The sequence below is a fragment of the Lycium barbarum genome, chromosome 12, assembly GCF_019175385.1.
Source record: "Lycium barbarum isolate Lr01 chromosome 12, ASM1917538v2, whole genome shotgun sequence".
In the NCBI taxonomy this organism is placed as follows: domain Eukaryota; kingdom Viridiplantae; phylum Streptophyta; class Magnoliopsida; order Solanales; family Solanaceae; genus Lycium; species Lycium barbarum.
In genome coordinates, this window is record NC_083348.1 from 13,836,723 (window position 1) to 13,862,104 (window position 25,382).

At 38.8% G+C, this 25,382-nt stretch overlaps 1 protein-coding gene across 1 annotated transcript in view; it reads right to left on the reverse strand.

Moving 5' to 3' along the window:
- Positions 1–2,899: 2,899 nt before the first annotated feature.
- The window catches only part of LOC132624133 (uncharacterized), a 46,541-nt gene continuing 24,058 nt past the window's right edge, over positions 2,900–25,382 (reverse strand). The window contains exons 7-10 of the mRNA XM_060338958.1: positions 20,769–20,820; positions 20,604–20,660; positions 19,524–19,744; positions 2,900–3,010 (exon numbers count right to left, since the gene is read on the reverse strand). Of these exons, the coding sequence (XP_060194941.1) occupies positions 2,900–3,010; positions 19,524–19,744; positions 20,604–20,660; positions 20,769–20,820 (441 nt within the window). The remainder of the gene's footprint in view (positions 3,011–19,523; positions 19,745–20,603; positions 20,661–20,768; positions 20,821–25,382) is intronic.

Sequence of the window (25,382 nt, forward strand, 5' to 3'; positions counted from 1 at the left end):
ATCATTCAGACAGACTCAGAGATGGTGCAGGAAATTATATCTAAGGGTTAGAAACCACCGCGGCGTATAACTATATGGATGGATGAGATAATGGACATCCGCAACAACATGAGTGTTACTTTCAGCCATATTAATTAGCGGATGCTTTGACAAATCAAGCCCTTGATAAGGGCTCTTTTCAATGCCAAGGCTTCCAAAAGCTAGAGGTGAACAATAGGAAGATACTTTTTTTTTTTTGGAAATATTTTTTTTATTCATCTTCCAGCATAAAGTTACACGATGGTTTGAGGAAGTTGTACTCGTTACAACCAACCCTATTACATATGATTTGAACTAGTCCAACCTAGTAAGATGAAGAAAATGTTAAGGCACACAGGTTACTATGCATAAATCTACTTGGAGAGCACCAAAAAAATCCTGTACGAGGATATTTACCGAGAATTTATGTAGGATAAAAGTGAAGCAGAGACTTCTTCAGCTTGCATACTCTTGTGGATGGCATTCCCCATCTATCGGTGTTCATCAATCCACTAACCTCCTTTGGCAGTTCATTGAAGTTGTAGAAGATTTGTGTTTGAGAGCATTGGTGTCCTAGGCATGCCAGTTTATCAGTAACTTTATTCTCTTCTCTGTATACATGTTTAAGGATAAAACCCTTTGACTCCATGCCTTTTTTGAGTTCCATAACTTCATTATGAATGTTCCAGGGAATGAGATTAGCTCCATTGACACATTCAACCAAAAGCTTGGAGTCGCTTTCAGCTTCAATGTACTGGTAGTTATTTTCCAAGCACCATCTGATACCATATAGAAGGGAGACTGCCTCAGCCTAATTGCTAGTGCCTTCCTTTAAATTCATAGTAAATGCCATCACTAAGTGACCTTTGTAGTCTCTAATAACACCTCCTCCAGAACAGTTCCCTTCTTTACAACTTCCATATGAAATAAGTTTGACGAAGCTAATGGAAAGTTTCAACCATTTCACCAATATATTCTTCTAGAAAGTGATGTTATTATCCCAAAGCTTCATAATGCCTTCCATGTTGTGTTGAGCATTTATATTACCAAACTGTTGCTGAAGTAGAACAATAGTTGTAGATGATATACTGCTAAAAGTTCTATTCAAATTGCTCCTCTCATTACCATATTTGATGCCACACCTTGCTTTCCAGATCTCCCAAATAACTATGATTGGTAAGCAGTCTTTCATCATATTAGTCATAGGATTATGAGCTTTAAATCTCCACCAATTAATCAACATTTGTCTGAAGTTGCTGGAAGCTATAGGAATTCCCACAATACCTCCTATTCTACACCAAATCTTCTGTGCAAATTCTCCTTCATAGAAGATATGATCAACAGTTTCAATCTTGGGTAATGTACAACAGGTGCATATAGAAGGTAAAGAAATACCTAGTCTGGCAATTCTAGTATCAGTAGGGATCTTATCCTTCAATGTTATCCAAAGGATAAAACTTATTTTAAATGGCACTTTCTTATGCCAAGTTTTGGAGTCTATCTAGGATTTGTTCTGTTTTTGCCTGAGTAACTGCCAAGCAGAGGCAATAGAGAATTTGCCTTTAGTGTCAGCCGTCAAGATGGGATTATCAGGTTCCTCAGAATCCAGCACAATGTTCAAGTTATAAATAGCAGTTAAAACATGAGAGGGATACTTTAAGTCCTATCGCCACCATTTCCATTGACCATCTATAAGAACTTCATTGAGTTTCAACCTCCTAGGAACACATTTAGTTGGCAAGTGATTACATAAAGCTCCTAATGTAGACCAGTTGTTATACCACAAATCTACTTCACCTTTGCCAATTTTCCAAACTATATGATTGTCAACCTGGTTCCTGATTTTACACATTGCATTCCAGGATTAAGACTATCCAGAGTACCACTTTTTAACTAAGGGATGGAATCTAGAACAATACTTGATCATGATGAAGTTCTTCCAAAGCCAATTCCCTTTTCTTAGCTTCCACCATTGCTTTGCCATAAAAGAATTACAAATGTCACCTAATTTTCTGAATTTAACACCACCTTCTTCATATGGATTAGTTAATCTTTCCTATGAAGCCCAGTGATAGTTCCTTCTTTCAGTCCCACCACCTTCTTCATATGGATTAGTTAATCTTTCCTATGAAGCCCAGTGATAGTTCCTTCTTTCAGTCCCTAAAAGAATATGGCCATCTTCTCACTTTGTTCAATGATTCCTTTGGGAGGATGTATGGCAGCTAAAAGATGCACTGGCATGGCTAGGAGCACATACCTTATTAGAATAGCTCTACCACCCATAGACAAGAGTTTAGATTGCCAACCAGAAATCTTGCTCAGAATATTACTAATCAGATATGAAAAAATGGCAATGTTCTTCCTTCCTAAATATAGTGGACATCCTAAGTATTTGATAGGCAATTCCTTGTGCTTCATTCCTGTTATGCCTTGAATTCTTGCAATTTCCTCCTCTTGGGTTTTGGGGGCAAGGATGATGCAAGATTTTTGTTTGTTGATTTGTTGTCCAGAGATCTTCTCAGAGTCTCCATAAGAAGTTCTAAAGTGTCACTATCTCCTCCTGAAACAGAATAATGTCATTAGCCAAAGCTAGATGGTTAATTAAAGGTCCATTCTTGTTCATATAGAAATTATTAAAAGCGGACTTATTATTTAAACTGTTACGTTTCAAAGAAAGATATTCAATAGATATAGCAAAAAGAGAAGGAGATATAGGATCTCTTTGTCTCAGGCCTTTCTTTGATTTGAAAAAAGCTTGTCTAGTGCCATTGACTAAGAGAGAGTACCAATTGCTAGAGATATGTCTAAAAATCATGTCAATCCAAACCTCATTAAAGCCCATATTTCTCATCAGAATGCACAGATAGGGCCACGAACTCTATCAAAATTTAGCAGTGAAACCATCAGGTCTTGGTGAGCTATCAGGATCCATGGTGAATAAACAATTTTTGATCTCCTCATGAGTGGGGAATTCTGTAAGCTCACTGTTATCCTAATTAGAAATAATAGGATTAACATTATCATTATTCAGACAGACTCAGAGATGGTGCAGGAAATTCTATCTAAGGGTTGCAAACCACCATGGCGTATAACTAATAATGACAAAACAAAATTTCCTTATTTGAGGATCAAAACTAGGAATTGATGATAAGGATGAATAGATGCAAAAAGAAATGAAAAACACCAAAACAACATAGGTCTGAATGCCAAAATAGAAATACACATCAGGTTGCAACACATAACTTGGGAAATCAACAACATGAAAATATATATGATTTTTGGAAGAATCAAACACAAAGTTAACAACTTCGCAAGAGCATAGGACAACAAGATCTACATCATCGAATGGGCCATCTTGCCAAGATGTAACAACGGGAATAGATACAAGAGCAGATCGGGGTTGAAGAAGTTGTACTTACCAGATTTGGATGGAGAAGCTCAACAAAGTTTCAATGGAGGAGCGATGGAGCATGTTTCATCTGGATATATCAAGAGATCCACCATCCAGAGCTTTACACAAGCACAACAAGAGGAAAACAATGAAAGATTTGGAAAAGCACACAAAATCAACCAATAGATAGAGAAAGAAATGAACGAATCGAGGATAATAAATCTGTAGTGGTTCTATTTTTTTTTATTCGTATTTGCACTTGCCTCATTTGAAAAGTAAAGTATCCCGGGGAAGTACGGTTGTAAGTCGTACCGGAAAAAAGGAAAAAATATACCCCTACATGGATGATACTCTAAATGGATATTATTTTAGAGTCGCCACCTAATTTTTAGGAAATTAGGAAAACCAGTTCGAAAAGGATTCATATAAAACGGTCAAATTTTAAAAGAATCCTAATGTAGCCAAAGTTCGGGTAAGGGTTCTGGTGATCGCCGGGGAAGGTGTTAGGCACCCCGGTATTAAGGATCCGTAAAATACGGTTGACTTTCGGGTTCTAATAGTGTATGTTTTGCAAGTATAAACTGTTTGTGGTAAAACTATTTTTTATCTACATTTCGCAAATAAAAGTTAGTCATTCATGCAAAATATCACATTTTTCAAGAAATGAAAATAGTAGAGTTTTGCCCAAAATTGGGCATTGGGTTTTGGACTAGAACACCAAGGTTAACTCCTGAAGGCCTTTAACCTAAGTAGAACACCACGTAAACCCACCCGTTTTAAGATTTTAGGTTTTAAAAGATTTTAAGGTGTAGAAAAATTATTTTTTAGGCGTGTTAATTTAGCATTTTTTTTAGTCCAATTTTAGTCCTTTTCTATTTTATAGTCCAAGTCTTTAAACAATCCAAAATAGTCTAAGAGAATATAAATCAATCCAGTGCAGGTCAATAGTCCACAGGTTTCAAAAATGTTCCAATTTGTCCCAAAATTTTTAAAATTGATCTTTTTCAGTCTAATTTATACTTAATCTGTAATGACCCGTCCGATCGTTAATTAATATTTCGCGAACCCATGCCCAATCTAGGTCGAGGGTCGTAAAGAATAAGGTCCATGTTGTGTTTTAAGGGTTAAGAGTGGGAAAAATCAATTTCGGAAAGAATTAGAAATTGAGGGCTAGGGAAAGGAAGCGCACCGCTATAGCGGTAAGTGGACCGCCATAGCGGTGCCGCTATAGCAGCATACAGACCGCTGCAGCGGTCCACGCGGGGCAGTTGCCCCTTTTCTGTTACTTAGTTTATTTTCTCTCCTTTTCCTATAGGAAACTCCCAAGGGCTGCTCCTAGGGTTCCATATGAAAGAAAAACCCTTGACACCAAGAAAAAAACCTTTCTAATTTCCTCCCCACCTTTCCCTACGAATATTAGCGCTCACGGATTCGGATGAAGGCTAAGAAGACGAGCAATTCGTGGAGATTCAATTAGTTGTTCGTCAACAAGGTAGGTTATGGTTTACTTGAGTTAGATTTTGATTAGCGAATCGTACATACTTGTAGAGTTGATGGAAGACTGCATGATTAGGTCTTCGGACATGGAGTTTGGATGGACATACTCTTTAATGTGACTAAAATATTGTGTAAATGATAGCTAGGGTAATAATGTGTTATTATTAATAGAAAGTGTTGTTCTCACTGAGGGGTACTTCGTATTTAATTTATGCAACCCTAGAAGTGGGTGATTTCCGTCTTTATACCCGATTGTGTTAAATATTCACATGGTTGTTTTCCTTGGAAACAAGAGATTTGTATTGAAAGAACTATATTGAGTTGGATTGGAACTACACCATCAAGGGCAGGATTTATGATTGGTTTGATGTATATATATATATATATATATATTGCATCGTTGCATTGTATTGCATGGTTTTATGAGGAAATACATGTAGCAGGCAAGGCTGAGTGTGGGCATTGTGTTACCTAGTCTTGTGGCCGTTGAGTTGAATACGTGGAATATGTATAGGATTTGGATCTGCATCCGAGGTTCGTTCCAGAGCTGGGGTTTGTGCTCGGGTCCGAGGAGTATTCCGGAACGAGTGGTACATGGACACCATGGGTCCCGCTGCAGGTCATGACTACTAAGCAATGACATAAGATAGCATGTATGTACAGTGTGTGTTGGGCCCTTGCATCGCATTTTGCATTTACTACCTCTCATATTTCTATGATATACATGTGTGTACTACTGTCGTTGATATTGCATATTCATCTCTATGTTTTCGTTGAGAGTCTGGGTGGAGAGGGGACTAATATAAGATAAGTATAGTAGCGGATTGTCAGATAATGACCCATTTCCCTAGGTGCATCGTGTTGTAGTAAGTAATTTGTGTAGGTGAACTTTACGAACATAAAGGGTAGAAGCTAGAGTATACGATGAACGTGGAGACAGGAGTGGATAGGTTGGATGGAAGGAAAGGAACGATTGTGAGTAAGTAGAATGCCCGTAATTCTTGGAAATAAAAGAAGTGAACAGCGAGAGTGGCAAGGCAAGTTATGAGGATGTAATAACCTTTATTTAGAATTTTGAGTTTCATTGACTTATCTTCTTATCTTATTGACTTTATATTGTATTGCGTGAACTAATCTTAGTCGACCTATGATGCTTACCAGTACGTGTGGTGTACTGATACTACTTTTGCTATGCCCTTTCTGGGTGTGGATGTGTTGCAGGTCTTAATTGAAGTTTCACCGTGGGGATTTTCCTGACATTCTCCTACAACCTCGCTTATCTCACTCCCGACGGAGGCTGTGTCATTTATTTTGTCTTCCTGTACTATAGGAGCTCTTGTACTTGTCTAGACTAGATCCCGGGAAATTTCTTTTCCGATTTATTGTATTTGAAACAGTCTGTACGAAGTTTTTACTTTAATTCTGTAATTTTTAAAGATGGTTGTCGTAATATTTTTAAATGCTAGGTTTATTGGTAAGGGTTCGCCTACTAGGTTAGTAATATGGTAGGTTCCCAAACGACCCGTGGGTTGGGTCGTGACATAATCAGTCCGTCCTTTATTTTAAAATCGTGAGTTATTTTTAATTTTTTTCAAAATAAATTTCGTACAATATAGAAAATTGAATTTTTACGTCTTTAAATAGGGAAAATTCTAAAGGTTCCAATTTATAAATAAATACACAAGTAAAATTGAAATTGCATAAAATAAGGATGAGTAATTGGGCCGACCAAGCCCAACAGAAGAATATAAATGCAATGTCCTCGCGATCCAAGCGTATGCTCCATTTTTTTGCTCCAAGGTTGGTAGACTCGATCTAAAGTGTTAGTGGGCCTCATTGAGACCCACCAACGGGTTGGATGGATAAAGTGTGCAAAAAGGGTATGAATGACATTAGAATACATCCATGAATTAAACTAAGTACAAGAATTAAATTATTACAAAGCCAAAATTTGAATTACAACATCATTGTGCCAAGCCCTTATAATAATGAATCGCATATGCATAATTTAGACAAATAAAGAGGACTCAAGTTTTAAAGACACGTATAACTGGCCCAATCACAAGCAACAGGCCCAAGCCATTCTCTTTTCTCAAAATCTTCTCTAAGTACCAAACTATGATATACACGATATACCCTTAATATACCTCATATGGAGAGCAAAACCCTTTAAAGGGCATGCCTTCCATATAGACTAATATATACTAGGTATTCGACAGCTATTGTCACGCCCCGAACCATGGCCTAGACGTAACACGACACTCGGTGCCTGACTGCATGTGACCGAGCGAACCACATGGCTTGCTGAATCATCATGATACATAACATAAGCGAAATATAACGTGAATGCATGATGAGCCTTTATAGAACGTAGTAAGTCATAATACTTAATAAAAATACTTGTTTAAACATGAGTGCGGAAATAACATGAATGAGCCAAAATGGCTATACGACTCCGAATGTCTGACATGACATAACTGACTTGTCTAGTCTATGAAACCTCTATCATGAGTCTGACTGGAAACATACTTACTGGAACAAGGCCCTCAGCATACCTTTAGATGCAAAACTAAATAAAGAAATACAATGTCTAAACCCCGAATGAGATGGGGCTCACCAATAAGCTGGTACGTGCAAATCCTAATGAGCAGAGGCGTCGTCCTGTAAGTTCGTACCTGCATCGTGAAATGCAGGCCCCGGGCAATAAAAGGGGATGTCAGCACATTGAATGTACTGGTATGTAAAACAACTGAAAGAAAGAACATGGGACATGGAATAACATGATAAGAACTGAAACTGAAAACCTGGACATGAACGTGAGCATGAGCACACACACACACACACACACACACACACACACACACACACATATATATATCATAAGTAAAAACATGATAAGTAGGGATAGCAATAACTTATAACCGATCCATGGTCTGGTGCTTGCGTCCCGCCAGCAGAACACTCAGTCCTTGCCAGGGAACATGAGATTTGATAAAATATGAAAAGATCCAGTCACTATGAGAGATCTTCTGGGACATGGGTGGAGCGATCCTCATCCTACGGTGGCTACGTAGTTTCAGGCTATCTGAAGCCCTTCTCGGTAATTAATGCAACTCCCAAAACATGAACATGTAAAATAGTGGCACTTGCTGCCCATGGTATATCATGAATCATAACTTGCTTGTACATAGTGTTCATGAATCATAACTTTCTTGTACATGGTTTTCATGAATCATAACTTGCTTGTATAGTTTCATAAGATAACTTGTCATAGTCTTGCAAAATATGTTTTTGGTTCATGAGTAATAACAATAGTTCAAAATCATATGTATAAACTTGTCTTGAAAACATGCTTGTAACTTGCACGATGAAATCATAAAGTTTCATATAAACATAATGAGAACACATGAGGAAGAATTCACGATTCATGGATTAAGCTAGGATTTCCTAACAACCGTAATGGAAGATTAGGAATACAATAACGAATATAGATACAAAATTCATGTACATAAATACATAATTACGGGCTACCAATATGTTGGGTTTAATGCCCTAGGATTTGAACTTCATGGATTTTACGAAACGGATCATGGGGAAGAACGTAGAGATTCCCACATATGGATGGAAGTTCTACATACCTTAACTTCCCGCTTTTGAGCGTATCACAATGTCCTTCAATCCCTTCAACTTCAATCTATAGCAATACAGGTCATAGGGATTCTATATTAGCAACAATATCCATGCTTTGTTCATCTAAGCATTTTATCAAACACTTGGTGGGCATGAAGCTCCATAACCCTCATTAATGGTGTTTTCTTCACCTAATACCCATTCTATTACTTCTATCTTATTCTACGATCTCAATTAGATGTAATTAACATCATTCTTCATCACCCACATGAATACAACTATCCCAAGTCAACAATCCAAAAACTCTAGCATAGTTCATATAATTCTCTTTATCAAACCCATTCATTATTCTCCCAAGAATTCATCAATTCACAACTATAAATGATTAGGGAGTAGAAACATTACCTTTTATGAGTAGTCACCACGAAATCAACATCCCCAAGGTCGATGTTTAGCTTAGAATGACGTCAACAACTTGTACTACACTTTATCCTTCATGAGCCTCGAGATTCGGGGCCTTCAACTTGGTTGATTCTCTACTTTCTCTCTCTAACCCTCCCCTCTCTCTCCCTCTCTCTGTGTCTCTAAAATCTGAAAATATGAGGAAATGGGGCTGCTAGGGTTGAGCATTTCCCTTAAATACCAAGGGGAAATGGGTTTGACCCAACTTGAAAGCGGGTTGAGACCTTTCTGTCTTAAAACGTCCATATCTCCCTATCCCGATGTCACCTGTGGGCCCACGACCTATGGTTGGAAAGGTATTTCAATTATCTACAACTTTCATTCTTTGGGTTTCCCAAATTCCCAATTTATGATAGGGTTATGGCCTCTCGAAGTCAGGTGACCCGAAACGTACTTACGGACCAAAAGACGCCCCATGTTACGGTCCCGTAACACGAAAAACGGACCGTAACTTGGGACCGTACCTTAGTGAAAATTTCCAGTGAGGTTCTGGAAATTTTTGGGACGTTACGGTTCACTGTTACGGTCCCGTAACACGTGTTACGGCCCGTAACGTCACCATAACGCAGGCAAAATTTCCAGCGAACAGGATTCAGTAAAATGGGCATAACTCTTTGCACAGATGTCCGTTGGACCCCCATAATATACCGTTGGAAAACTATTTCAAAGGGATACAACTTGCATCAAGGAAGTTTTCCCAAATTCTAAATTAATAATGGGGTTATGATCGTTGGAAGTAAGACCTTCTATAAACTCACTTGCAAACATGCCCCGTAGAGTGGTTTTCAACTTTGCTTTGCCCAAAGACTCTTTTCATGTCTTGATTGGGTTTCAAACACCATTTATACACTACTAAAATTGGGTTCATTATACCCCCGTCTTATGAGTCAAATCTTAACTCGAATGCACGAGGTGTTACAGCTATCAACCTTCAAGCACCCTACTTATATCACACAGAAAAAGCTCAAGTATACCATGACTCCAAACTTAAAGGTTTTAGCTGCTAATTAGGACTAACAAACAATCACAAAGTTTACTACAATTCACAGTTCAAGGCCAATCTCCAACATGTTCAAAACAAGAGTTTCATGGAGTAATTCATCTAAGCACAAAAGGGAAAACCAAGTAGTCTCAAGCAAACAAGCTACACATGAACCAAGTTCAAAAGCATTTTTCAGAGGTGTTAATGCAGAGGAGTAGCATAGAGATGCATTATCACATTAACTATGTTTGCAAATTTAAATAAGAAGTGAAACAACACTAGTTTACTCTCAATGTGATTTTCAGTTTTTAGACTTTCCAAAATGAGCACTCAACAGGCTTTTAAAAGACATTTATGCAGCCACAGGTCCAAACTGAATCCCAAAGCCAAAATCCCAAGTTGCATTTTTTATAGGAATGTAAAGAGGTTGGCAGGTCTTAAAATGATGCACATATGGGTTTCCCAAACATAAGCTAAGGCAAATCCCAAGAGAATCAACAATGCCAATTCTGTGAGGTATTCAAAACCTTAATAACTAGGTGATATCAAACAGCCACATAGCAAGTTCAATCTGGGTCTAACTAGGATCAAAATGTCTTATGAGTTCTTATCCTAAGTCAAGAGTCAAATCCAAAGTATAACTAAGTCTAAATAATTAGCACACAAGCTCAAGTATGTTAAAATGGGCAATGATCTGGACAAGGTTTCAGATCTATCAAACAAACAAAGCAATGCTACTGTCAAGAAATCTCACAAGCAACAGTTTCATATACATAAAACAAGATAAGTGTCCAAATGATAGGGGGAAAACAATAGCAAAGAGAAGAGATAAGATAAGGGAGTGTTAGTTAATCCAAAGAAATAAGCAAGGAAAGGGTATGAATACCAAACTATTTTCCAGTTTCAAGAAATCCAAGTAAATAAGGTAAGGTAAGAGGATCAAGTTGACAGGAGTGTGTTTTTAGAGCTATTCCTAGACTAAACTAATGTCAAGTTCATTTTTTAATCTTTCACTACCAAAACAAGATATCACAGAGCAATCATAAGTGTAGAAATCCATGTCAACCTAGTTTTTTTAGCCTATCACATGATTAAAATTCTCAAATGATACAAGCAGTAGGTTTTGGTAACTCCAGATTCCCCAGTTTCATCGGTGAAGGTCAAAAGAAGTTCAAGTTCAGAATTTTTCCAGGCAAAGGTTCAACTGCAAATCACAAAGTGTCTGTAACAACATCAGGTCTTATAGGGACATTGGTAAAATCTTCAAATGATAGTCTAATTCAGTTTTACTCCCAGAATCTCACAGATGAGCCAAAGGTACAAAATAAAGATCAAGTAGGTACATATAGTAATTAGAACTAGTTATAACCAAAAGGAAATTTTAAACAGAGGCACTAGCAGTTCAGGGAATCCAAAGTGAGACTAAAAAGGAGCATGATACTATTCCTAGGTGCAATACATTATGCATAGTTCAATTTGAATCAAGCAGATAGGGGCAACATAGCATAAGAGACAATCTCAAATTTCTCATATGGACAACAAAGGGTGGGGAATCACATAACAAGTACCACACTTAGTCTTTTTACACAGTTTTAATCTTATTTTAGACTCTATTTACTTAGCTTTAGATGACCACAACAAATCAGAAATCCGGCAGACTATGATAAAAAACCAATATGGATACATAGGTCCCAAAAGGCAAACCACATAGATGGTACAACCAAATGACCAACATGACACAAGATAGTGATTTAGAACTCATAAGCAAGACCAAACCATCAATTCATTAGCCAATTCCCAGTTCCTCTTATCCAAGTTTTAAAATAAGAAAACAAGTCCTTTACATTTCCTACCTCCTATCCCTTCTAACTGTCACCAGAAACAAGATCAACAAATACACAATGGGTTCAAAACAATTAAAATTTTCAGAGATTAGCAAGGCAACCTACAACTCTTTGAGTCCTTAGTTTAAACAAGCACCCAACCCAAATAGGCTCAAAATTCACTAAACCAATTCAAGAAAGATCAGTTTTCACATTTTTGAGTAACTTAGCTAGCCTAGAACACATAGACAAGTAAGATAGGATCCAATATCTCAAATTCAATAGCTTATTCTAAGTTGCATTGCAACATTTTAGCAAAAGGCCACACATAAACAGTTTTGACACAGAAAGCAAGCTCTATTTAGTTTTGAAATTCCAGATTCAAGAAGACAAATAAATTTCAAGTTACAAGGAAGAACATAACCATAGTTCATCACTCCAAGATAAAAGACAGGTTCATCTATACAACTTTTAATCCTTAAAGACCATATTTGGTTAATGACAGTCTCAGTTTTAAAATAATAAGTCTAGGAAGGTGTCACTATGAGTTGGAGTAAATAGTAACACTCAGAGGCAAGTTCTTATCCTAAATGGACCATCATGACCCTACATAACACTTAAATGAACACTGCATAGGGTAGATGATCCTATTTTAACGTACTGGATGAACACGTAGCAAGTTATGTAATGACAAAATGATTAGGTTCACATTTTAGACTATTCATAAGTGAAGAGAGATTAAACTAAGACTTTATAAGGTTCTTCCTATTTTAGAGCTATTTCTCTATTCTCAGATGCCTAGTCATGCAAATTCAAGTAAGGCAAGCTGTTTTTTTAGGCAAATAGTTAGCTAAATGATCAAGGTAAGAACTTGGTTATAAAAGGGAAGCAGGTTACACACTTAAGATGTACAAAGGAAGATGAAATCAACTTTTATAAATTCTGAAATTTCACAACAAATATAACACTAACTTAGACCTTTTTGCTTATTTCTTCAAACTGGATTCATTTATTCAAACGTATTTGACTTAAGGGGTCTTCAAAACAGAGTAAATGTCAAAATAAAGGAATTTTCCAACCTGTTTTATATCTTCAACTCTCAAAACTTCAAATAAACAGGAATAAGCCTATAAAAGTTGATTAGTACTTCATTTTAGCCAAATAGGTTTTAATTTGACAACCAGCCTTACACTAGAAACTTTGTGATTTCAAAAAACCTTACAAACTACATTCCAAATCAGTTTTCCATCTTCTTAAACTTGCTCAGTCAAGTTGATAAGGTCAACAAGCTAATTAGTGTTCAGTTTCAAATAAAAAAAATGAACATGTAATAGATTTCCAAAGTTTCAGGTTTACAAGCTAACTTCTAGTTAGTGACTTACGGTTTTGAAATCATTTTTTCACATAAATGAGGATACACAGTCTACAAGTCAAGTTATAGGTCATTTACCCTATCATGTATTAGATATCTAGCAACTTGACAACAAGAAAATGATGGACATAATCATCAAACTAAAACAGACTCCTCATTCATTTTATGACCATGTCAAGACATCAAACACCTTAAACCACATCAAGAAAACAAACTAACAACTACCTTAAGGCATAGAATCAATTCCAGATACAAAAACAAAGAGGAAAAACAAATGAAACTATAAACTCAACACGAAACAGACCCTGTCACCTATCTAAAGCTATTTCCACAGCAAAAAATCCTTCAAACAACATCATGCCATCACTCATAACCATACTATAACTCAGAATCGACAGGTCCAAGCTTCCATAATCTAAAAAAAACCAATAGAACAGTAAGCAGAGGTTTCAAATAACTTTTCCATAACCAAATAGCCATTTTTAGTTCTAAACTATATTAAACAACACTAGAAACATTCAAACAACTCCATTATCTCATTTTACACACCTAAACAGTTTCAAAAGCTAAAATAGCACAACATGATTCAAACAATACAAATAACAATATAGGCTAGAAATATAGTAAAGTAGGCTAGAATAGTAGTATTACCTTTTTGTAGGAAAACTTAAGGATCAAAATGGGGATTGAATCTTCAAACTTCAAACACCAACAACCAAAAACCTTTAAACAGCCCTTAACTCTAAGATTTTTCCAAAAAAATAGTAGTGTTTTTATATGGTCTTGTAGTATATTGGTATGATTATAGTGTATATTAAGTAGTATTATATTTGTATAGGTTTAGGGGGGTAGTATATTAATATGTGTAAAGCTAGTATAGAAACTTAAAAAATTTCAACCTTAGCCGTGGAGAATGAAAAGTTGGGCCTCTTTTACTAGTCATGAACACTAGATATTTATAGGACACATATGAGAACCCTAAAGACCAAAATGGAAAGTTCTAGGTGTTCCCCCAAAACAGATTTTTCCCCCAATTCCAAAATATCCCCAAATAATTCTCAAAATCAGATAGGACAAAAGGAATTTTCTCAAAATTGTACCAATTCGTACTATTTCCAATCACAATTTCAGATAAATCACATAATACAACTAAGAATCCAACTAATTGTACCCTAAAAATTCAAATAAAATCGAATATCCTAGGATAGTACGCTTAGTCACCAATAAAACAAAAACCAGTACGTTCCAACGGTACAATAGTACCAAAATAGGATAGAATCCCCAAAATAGTACTCGAATTGAACGGACTCATGGGAAATTATCCCTGGGTCCTTCACTTTGTTGTGTGTGGTGCAAAAGATGGCCAAGAGCTCGAGGCTCTGCCCATGGCAACGACACACATGAAGGAACCCAGCAACATCCCAATATACGAGTCAAATTCGAGATCAAAAAATAAGAATTACACAAAAATAAACCCGACAATCATGAGGAAATGTGATAGAGGACAAAAGCCCTCAAAAATCTGGCGTAAAACAACCATGAAATGCCGCAAATTTGATCAGTAATCAAACCCTAGAAAATTCGCCTTTTCACCTGAGAGGAAAAGAGAAGAGGTCATGGTGGAAATGACGAAATTGGTTGGGGGGGGGGGGAGGGGGAGTGAAAAGTTATTTTATTAAACTTTTCACTCCCCCTTTTAATATAACCCCCCCACCCCTGAAGTTTTTAAAGTATTTAAAATGAACCCTCAGTTTAAATAAAAGACCTTTTTCAAACCTTGTACCTCACTTTCAAAAATAAATACGTTTTTTTAAAACGTATTCGTCTAAAACCCTTTTTGTAAAACGATTTTTGACGGAAACAAAATTTATAATACGTCGTTTAAAATATGAGCATTAATATGAGCCCAATATTGACATGGTTCAGGATAATATTCAGAAATGTGAAAAATGCGGTCAAAATGAGCCGTAATTCTTACGTTGTTTCAATTAACAATTTTTCCCAGCTAGACGGAGCGGGATACGTATCTTCATTTCAAATTATATTTATTAAAGTAAATAACTCGTAATTTTCTTGCAATCTTCAATTTTTATGAAATAATAATTAAGATACCAATTTCTACAATTTTCTCGGGATTTTTGATTTTTTTAAGAGCATCCTTACTCCGTCTTGGACTCGGGAACTTTGAAAATTAAAATACGCATTTTATGAGGTGAAAATTAGTGTCAACATGTCACGACCCAAACCGATGAGTCATGACGAGTGTCTGACCTCTAGTGACCAAACACCCTTATACTCATATCTGAATCTTACTGGACATCTAGGGCCCATACATGACTTAAATTGATCTCATAAATAGGCAACATCATGAACACTGAACAATATGTATATACATAAACATGCTGAAAGAACGGTGCAAGCCAGTTAGGCTGCTACATATACTGTACACAAACGAATAGAAACAGACAAGGCTACATCATCTGACTAATACATACAACTGTCTACAAACCTCTACTGGAATAAAAGCTGTAGAAACGACGGGACAGGGCCCCGTCATACCCATCTATACACATCTCAAAAGAATGGCATACCAAAATAGACCGCAACTCTGGATCAAATGGAGTGCACTGATCATTGCTGGATAAAAGTCCTACTAAGCTGGACCACCTGTCTGTCTACCTATACCTGTGGGCATGAACGCAGCCCCCCGAGCAACGGGGAGTCAGTACGAATAATGTACGAATAATATATATATATATATATATATATACATAAGAATCATGAATTGGATCTGAACTCATAAGCTGAAATAACTATCTGCATGGACTTGTATGAACTAGTATCTGCATGTATATGTATAAATATGTGTAACTGACAATGCCTCTGTGGGCGCATAATGTGCATGCTCATGCCTATCAATAAAGGTCATACATCTATATATATATATATATATATATATATATCTGTGTGTGTGTGTGTGCGTGCGTGCGTGTATAACGCCCGATATATGTGTGGGTATAACGCCTGTCTCTCTTCTAATATCATATCGGCCTCTCTGCGGCTATCATCATATACATCGCTGCGGTACGTGCAGCCTGATTCACATATCATCATCATGGTGGTAACGTGTGTATAACGCCTATCACTCTTCTCATTCTCCACATAGACCTAATATTAGCGTATATAACACCTTCTGGTCATGGGCCAATGTACATAAATATATAATGAATGTAATGCATGAGTAAACTGTATACATAGAACTGACTACATAATACTGGACCTATGAACAGAAAGAACACTCATAAACGAGGTACATGAACATCAAAGACTGAAGTACTTCTAATGCTTCTAAGAGTAGAGTAATATGGAAGCTCACTTACTTGCTTGTTGGCTCGTATCAAAGGATCATGCCAAAGGAAAGAAAGGATAGCCTTAACATACCTTGAAGTATATCTAATCATCCAACTTCTACCTCTCGAACTTGCAAGTCTACATATAAGATAACATAGGCTTTAATTAGACCATTTGTCTCACTTACTAACCCTCTTTAAATACATATAGAGCTTAACGAATTATGGACAACATTTCCCTTGTAAGCTCAACAACCCTTCGACTTCCCATTTAATCTAACATCAACCACAATACCCACAACACAATGACAACACATGAATATATTAAAATGTACTTCCATCCATTTCCAATCATCACTTAAAATAACTCCAAATCACTATATTACCCTTTATCAACTTACCATTTCCATAAGTATCCTCTTTCTACTTAAAATCACTAAAAATCTTAATAATAAACTCAAATACAAGGGTGGAAATCATTTACGTACCTTGAGGGGTCTAAGATTCCAAGAATCACTTCAACTCCAACTTCCTAAGCTTCACAACCTTGAAGAAACCCTAGAAACAACCTTCTTCTTCACAAGCACGTGTTTACGGAGCTCGGATCTTACCAAATATCCATTAATGATGATGGAAAATGTTGGGAGAGAAAATACTAGGGTTTTCTGATTTGGAATGGAGGAAAATGAGAAATAAAGTTGTGGGTTATATATTTATACCTGGAAATAAAAAGCTACAGCAGTGCAGTTTGACGAGCGGGTTGATGACCCATCGATGTATCGACGGTCCGTCGACTTGCTCCGTCCTGCGCCTACAGATGCAAGGCTGCGAAACCCTATCGATGCCGTATAATGACGGTCCATCGACATGTTGATGACCCGTCAACAATGACTGGTGTCTACAGATTTTCTCAGATTCAGCTTAGGTCGCGTCGATTCGATTCGATTCGCTCAACTTATGATCCTACAAATTACCAGGAATACCTACTGGTACCTTTATACATGGGGTAAGACACTTTCTAGCTCCAAAACTCGGGCTCGGGTCTCTATTCCAAGGAATTCGTCCTCGAATGTTCAAACAATCATGGGGTATAAAAATTTTGGCAGAGTTTCCCTGTACTTATACCAATCCGTCCTGCACACAGTAACCCAAAATAATGCCATACAGGGCCACATACTATAATATACAATACTAGGGCCTCACACGAGGAGATGATGCCTCCGACTGCACCTCTTGTACTGTTGGGAACAAATGTGGGTACTTAATCTTCATCGCTTCTTCCGCTTCCCAAGTCACTTCCTCAACATTCTTATTCCTCCACAAGACTTTAACGAAGGCTACATCCTTGGTCCGCAGCCGACGGACCTGTCAGTCCAATATAGCCACTGGAACTTCTTCGTATGATAACCGCTCGGTAACCTGGATATCATCTACTGGTACAACTCTTGAAGGATCTCCGATGCATTTACGTAGCATAGATACATGAAATACTGGATGTACAGACTCCAATTCAGAAGGCAATGCTAGTTCATAGGCCACCTTACCCACAGCACGAATGATCTGATATGGCCCAATATATCGAGGGTCAACTTACCCTTCTTGCCAAGCCTCATCACTCCCTTTTTAGGTGAGACCTCCAGGAAAACCCAATCGCCTATCTCAAACTCTAGCTTGCATCGCCGATTATCCGCATAGGATTTCTGTCGACTCTGAGCTGTTAGCAATCTTTCTCGGATCATTTTCACTTTATCAACTGCCTGCTAAATTAGGTCTGGGCCTACTAACTGATTCTCCCCAACATCAAACCATCCTACGGGCGACCTACATCTCCACCCATATAAGGCCTCATACGGAGCCATCTGAATACTGAAATGGTAACTGTTGTTATATGCAAACTCGATAAGAAGCAAATGATCATCCCAACTGCCTTGAAAGTCAAGTACACAAGCTCTAAGAATATCCTCAAGGGTCTGTGTAGTACGCTCCGCCTGTCCATCTGTCTGCGGGTGAAATGCAGTGCTAAGACTCACCTGAGTCCCCAATCCCTGCTGAAAAGACTTCCAGAATTTAGCTGTGAATTGTGCTCCCCTATCTGAAATAATGGTTGGAGGAACACCATGAATTCGTATAATTTCCTTGAGATAAAGCTTCGCATAATCCTCGGCTGCATAAGTAGTTCTGACAGACAGAAAGCGAGCTGACTTTGTGAGCCTATCAACTACAACTCATATGGAATCATACTTCTGCAGAGTACGGGGCAAACCTGTAATAAAATCCATATTAACTACCTCCTACTTCCATGACAGAATCTCCATAGCCTGCAATAGACCTCTGGGCTTCTGGTGCTCTATCTTGACCTGTTGACAATTTAGACACTGGGCAACAAATTCAGTTATATCTCTTTTCATGCCATCCTACCAATAAACTTCCCTGAGATCACGGTACATCTTTGTTGAGCCTAGATGAATATAATAATGAGAGTAATGTGCCTCCCCCATAACCTGCTGACGGAGTCCTGGAACATTAGGAACACATAACCTACCTCGATACCTGAGTACTCCATCACCTGTAATCACAAAGTGTGTCATTTCTTTCTGAGGTTCTGTATCTCGGTAATGAACTAGGACAGGGTCTTCGTACTATTGTTCCTTTATTTCTGCTACCAATGAGGACACTGCTATGTCTTGAACAGTAACTCCTACATCACTTGAATCTATCAATCGAACTCCGAGGCTAGCTAATCGATGAACTTCACGAACCATTTCTCTTCTCTCTGGCGGCACATAGATTTACGACTGAGGGCATCGGCTACTACGTTATCTTTCCCGAGATGGTACAAAATATCCACATCATAGTCTTTCAACCACTCTAACCATTTCCTTTGACGCGAGTTCAAGTCCTTCTGCTTAAAGATATACTGGAGACTCTTATGATCAGTATAGATGTCAACATGAACACCGTATAAGTTGTGCCTCCATATTTTCAAAGCGTGAATCACTGCCGCTAGCTTAAGATCATGGGTTAGGTAATTCTTCTCGTGCTTCTTCAGTTGTCTAGAAGCATAAGCGATAACCTTATCGTGCTGCATTAACACAAAACCCAATCCAATGCCCGAAGTATCACAATATACCACATTGCCATCTGCTCCCTCTGGGAGAGTCAAAACAGGTGCTGAAGTCAGCTTATCCTTCAACGTCTGGAAACTCTGCTCATAAGTATCTGTCCATTGGAACTTAGCTGATTTATGAGTCAACTTAGTCAATGGGGCTGAAAGAGAGGAAAATCCTTCTATAATAACCTGCCAAGCCCAAGAAACTACGTATCTCCATTGGTGTCGTGGGCCTTGGCCAATTCTTCACAGCCTCAATCATTTGGGCATCTACTCTAATGCCTTCCTCTAAAATAATGTGACCCAGAAAAGCCATAGAGTTCAACCAAAACTCACACTTGAAAAACTTGACATATAGTTCTCTTTTCCGAAGAATCCCAAGCACAGCTCGTAGATACTCTACATGATTAGCCTCTGACGGTGAATAAACCAAAATATCATCTATAAACACAATCATGAACAAATCTAGGAAGGGTCTGAATACACAATTCATCAAATCCATGAATACAGCTGGGGCATTAGTTAGCTCGAACGACATAACACGGAACTCATAGTGGCCATATCTAGTACGGAATGCCGTCTTCGGAATGTCCTCTTCCTTCACCCTAACCTGGTGGTATCCTAACCTCAAGTCTATCTTCGAGAAGTATTGGCGCCTTGCAACTGATCAAATAAATCATCGATCTTCGGGAGCGGATACTTATTCTTTACAGTCACTTTATTTAATTTCCTATAATCAATACACATTCGCAAAGAGCCATCCTTCTTTCTTACAAATAACACTGGTGCTCCCCACGACGATGTACTAGGCCTAATAAAGCCCTTCTCGAGCAAATCTTTCAACTGCCCCTTCAATTATTTCAACTCCGCAGGTGCCATCCTATATAGAGGAATAGATATTAGCTCAGTGTCTGGCAATAGATCGATAGTAAAATCAATCTCTCGCTGGGGGAATGCCTGGAAACTCACCTAGAAACACTTCTGGAAACTCATTAACCAGAGGAACAAACTGAAGAGTCGGTGACTCTGCTTGCACATCCTGAACTCGAACTAGGTGAAAAATATACCCTTTTCTGATCATCTTCTCTGCTTTAAGGTAGGAAATAAACCTACCCTTCGGCGAAACGACATTACCCTTCCACTTAAGAACTGGCTCATCGAGAAACTGAATCGAAGTATCTTTGTTCTGCAATCAACATTAGCATAACAGGAAGCCAGCCAATCCATCCCCATAATAACATCAAAATCAATCATATCTAACTCAATCAACTCCACTAGGGTATGACGATTACAAACTATAACGACACAGCCCCGGTATACTCGCCTAGCTATAACCGGATCCCCAACTGGGTAGATACCTCAAACGGTCTAATTGACTCAGGCTCTATCCCAAATTTGCCAACAATAAATAGTGTAATATATGATAAGGTGGAACCAGGATCAATCAGTGCATAAACATCGTGGGAGGAAACTGATAATCTACCTGTAACAACATTAGGAGAGGTCTCGTGGTCCTGTCTACCAGCCAATGCATACACACGGTACTGAGGACCGCTCGAGCTGGATGCTCCACTCCTCCCTCTACCTCACCCTGCTGGCGTCTCAAAAACTTTCCCTGAAGGGCGCACTGGAGAAGAAGAGCTAGCCACAGACCCTGTAGGCTAAACCATACCTGTACCAACGCTCATTGGGCACTCTCTCATCCTGTGGCCTGACTGACCACAAGCATAGTAACCATCCAACCCCAATCGACACTGTCCAGCATGTAGCCTACCACACTGAGCACACCGCGACAAGGGTGGCCTCGCCTGGCTTGACTCTGGTTGGTATAGAGAGCCTGATACCCTGGAACTCTGGCCCGCTCTGGAATAAGAAGACCGATCAAACCTCGGACCTGAAAACCGCGGAGATGCACTCCCTGCTGAATGGAATGGATATCGGGGATACTGCTGCCTCTGTCTTCCCCTAGACTCAACTCTAATATCTAAAGTCTGGCCCTCTTGCCACGGCCCCGGTCACGGTCTATACTTCGCTGACGCTTACGGTCCTTCAAATTCTGTGCATATGCCTGTATACGGGAGATATCCATGACTGGCTGTAATGCGGCAGTCGTACAAGCATCTATCAAATGTGGCCCTAGACCAGTCACAAAGCGATGAACTCTATCCTCCATCTCAGCCACCATGGCTAAGGCATATCTAGTTATAGAATCAAAATACACACAGTACTCCTGGACGCTGATACTGCCCTGCTCAATACGTAAAAACCTGTTTGCTCGGGCTCGTCGGACCTCTAGCAAATAATGGCGAATAAAAGCATCTGAAAACTCTCGCCAAACCGCTGGAGGGGCATTCTCTCCCCTAGATAGCTCCCAAGTCTGATACCACTGTACTGCAATATCACGAAGCCTATGTGAAGCTAGCTTCACGGACTCGACCTCATCCGCGTGCATAACCTTCAAGATCCTCTGCATACCATCAATGAAATCCTAGGGGTCCATATTTTGCTTTATCACCGAGAAATCTGGAGGACCTAACCCAAGGAAGGTCTTAACCCTCGAACTACAGGCCCTGTCTGCCTGATCAACACCAACCCCCTGCCGCCGATCCTGGGTGGATACTAATCTGGTCAATAACTGTACAGCATCCCGCACGTCGTGGCCCAGTACATCCGGCTGAGAAACTAGGATAGGTGCTGGAGGCGGGGTACGCGATATCTCAGACGGCTTCTCAATCTGAATCTCATCCAGGGCCCTTATGGCCTGCTGAGTATGGCTAGTGGCCTCACCGGCCGCTCTCTTGCCCTTCTGGGCAGCTGTAGCTTTCTTGCGGGGCATCGCTGAAATAAGAACAATTCATCAAAAAGCGAACGCTTAACACAAGGCTCTATCGCAAAATCTAAAAAGGAGAAAGAATGAAAATTTCCTAACTATCCAGTAGCCTTTTGTTTATAAGTTCGTGCACAACACACCCATAAACAAGACTCTACTAGACACGGTCTGTAAACAACCCTAGGACAAAACTGCTCTGATACCACTTCTGTCATGACCCAAACCGATGAGTGGTGACGAGTGTCTGACCTCTAGTGACCAAACACCTCTATACTTATATCTGAAACTTACTAGACATCTAGGGCCCATACATGACTTAACTGATCTTATAAATAGGCGACATCATGAACACTGAACAATCTGTATATACATAAACATGTTGAAAGAACAATGCAAGCCAGCTAGGCTGCTACATATACTGTACACAAAAGAATAGAAGCCGATAAGGCTACATCATCTGACTATTACATACAACTGTCTACAGACCTCTACTGGAATAAAAGCTGTAGAAAGAACGGGACAGGGCCCCGTCATACCCATCTTTACACATCTCAAAAGAATGGCATACCAAAATAGACTGCAACTCCGGATCAAATGGAGTGCACTGATCGTTGCTGGATAAAAGTCCTACTAAGCTGGACTACCTATCTGTCTACCTGTGCCTGCGGGCATGAACGCAGGCCCCCGAGCAATGGGGAGTTAGTACGGATAATGTACTGGGTATGAAAGGCATAAAAATAACACACACACACACATATATATATATATATATATATATATATATATATATATATATATATATATATATAAGAATCTTGAATAGGATCTGAACTCATAAGCTGAAATAACTATCTGCATATACGTGTATGAACTAGTATCTGTATAAATCTGTGTAACTAACAAAGCCTCTGTGGGTGCATAATGTGCATGCTCGTGCCTATCGATGAAGGTCATACATACACACACACACACACACATATATATATATATATATATATATATATATATATATATATATATATATATATATATATATATCTGTGTGTGTGTGTGTGTGTGTGTATGTCACGTTGATATATGTGCGTGTATAACACCTGTCTCTCTTCTCATATCATATCGGCCTCTCTACGGCCATCATCATATACATCACTGCGGTACGTGCAGCCTGATTCACATATCATCATCATGGTGGGAACGTGTGTATAATGCCTATCTTTCTTCTCATACTCCACATATGTCTAATATTCGCGTATATAACGCCTTCTGGTCACGGGCCAATGTACATAAATATATAATGAATGAGTAAACTGTATACATAGAACTGGCTACATAAGACTAGACCCATGAGTAGAAGGAACACTCATAAACGAGGTACATGAATATCAAGGACTAAGTACTTCTAATGCTTCTAAGAGTAGAGTAATATGGAACCTCTCTTACTCGCTTGTTGGCTCGTATCAAAGGATCATGCCAAAGGAAAGAAATGATAGCCTTAACATACCTTGAAGTATATCCAATCATCAAACTTCTACCTCTCGAACTTGTAAGTCTACAATTAAGATAACATAGGCCTTAATTAGACCATTTGCCTCGCTAACTAACCATCTTTAAATACATATAGTGCTTAACGAATTATAGACAACATTTCCCTTGTAAGCTCAACAACCCTTCGACTTCACATTCAATCTAACATCAACCACAATACCCACAACACAATGACAACACATGAATATATCAAAATATACGTAAATCCATTTCTAATCATCTCTTAAATAACCCCAAATCACTATATTACCCTTCATCAACTAACCACTTCCATAAGTATCCTCTCTCTACTTAAAATCACTAAAACTCTTAATAATAAAGTCAAATACAAGGGTGGAAATCATTTACGTACCTTGAGGGGTGTAATATTCCACGAATCACTTCAACTCCAACTTCCTAAGCTTTACAACCTTGAAGAAACCCTAGAAACAACCTTCTTCTTCACAAGCACGGGTTTATGGGGCTCGAATCTTACCAAATCTCCACTTATGATGATGGAAAATGTTAGGAGAGAAAATACTAGGGTTTTCTGATTTGGAATGGAGGAAAATGAAAAATAAAGTCATGGGTCATAAATTTATACCTGGAAATGAAAAGCTACAGCGGTGCGGTTCGACGAGCGGGTCGACAACCCGTCGATGTGTCGACAGCCTGTCGACCTGCGCCTGCAGATGTAAGGCTGCAGAACCCTGTCGACGCCGCACAACGATGGTCCGTCGACCATGTCGAAGACCCGTCGATGATGACTGGTGTATGCAGATTTTCTCAGATTCAGCTCAGGTCGCGTCGATTTGATTCACTCAACTTCTAATCCTGTAAATTGCCAAGAATACCTGCTGGTACCTTTATACATGGGGTAAGACACTTTCTATCTCCAAAACTCAGGCTCGGGTCTCTATTCCAAGGGCATACCTGACTAGAAAATCATGGGTTCTACTACGACGCAAACGAGAGGCGTAACACAACAATTGCCCCTTCGGAGTTCGAGGATGGCAAGGCCATCCTTGAGCTACGAATTTGAAAATCTTATTTTTTACCGACTAGAGGAAATTACAGCTTTCTTTTGTGCAAAATTTCAAAAGTATGGCCGGACCCCAGTTTCTAGGCTTCTTACATACCTCAGGTTACATGAGAATTCAGGTCGTTTGTAGTTCTCACTCTATGAGGACTATAAATAAAGAATCTTTAAATTATCTCGGGTTGTCCCGGGATAATTATAGGAATTTTGCCAATCCTCGAAACTTGAGTAGCCTACATATCCCTAGCTTTGGGAATCAGGCCAATTGCAGTACAACTCGATAGCCCGAAAAGGTATATCCATTTATGTGGGAATCCCTTTGACTATTTCCGGTGAAAAATCCGACCAGAAGCGA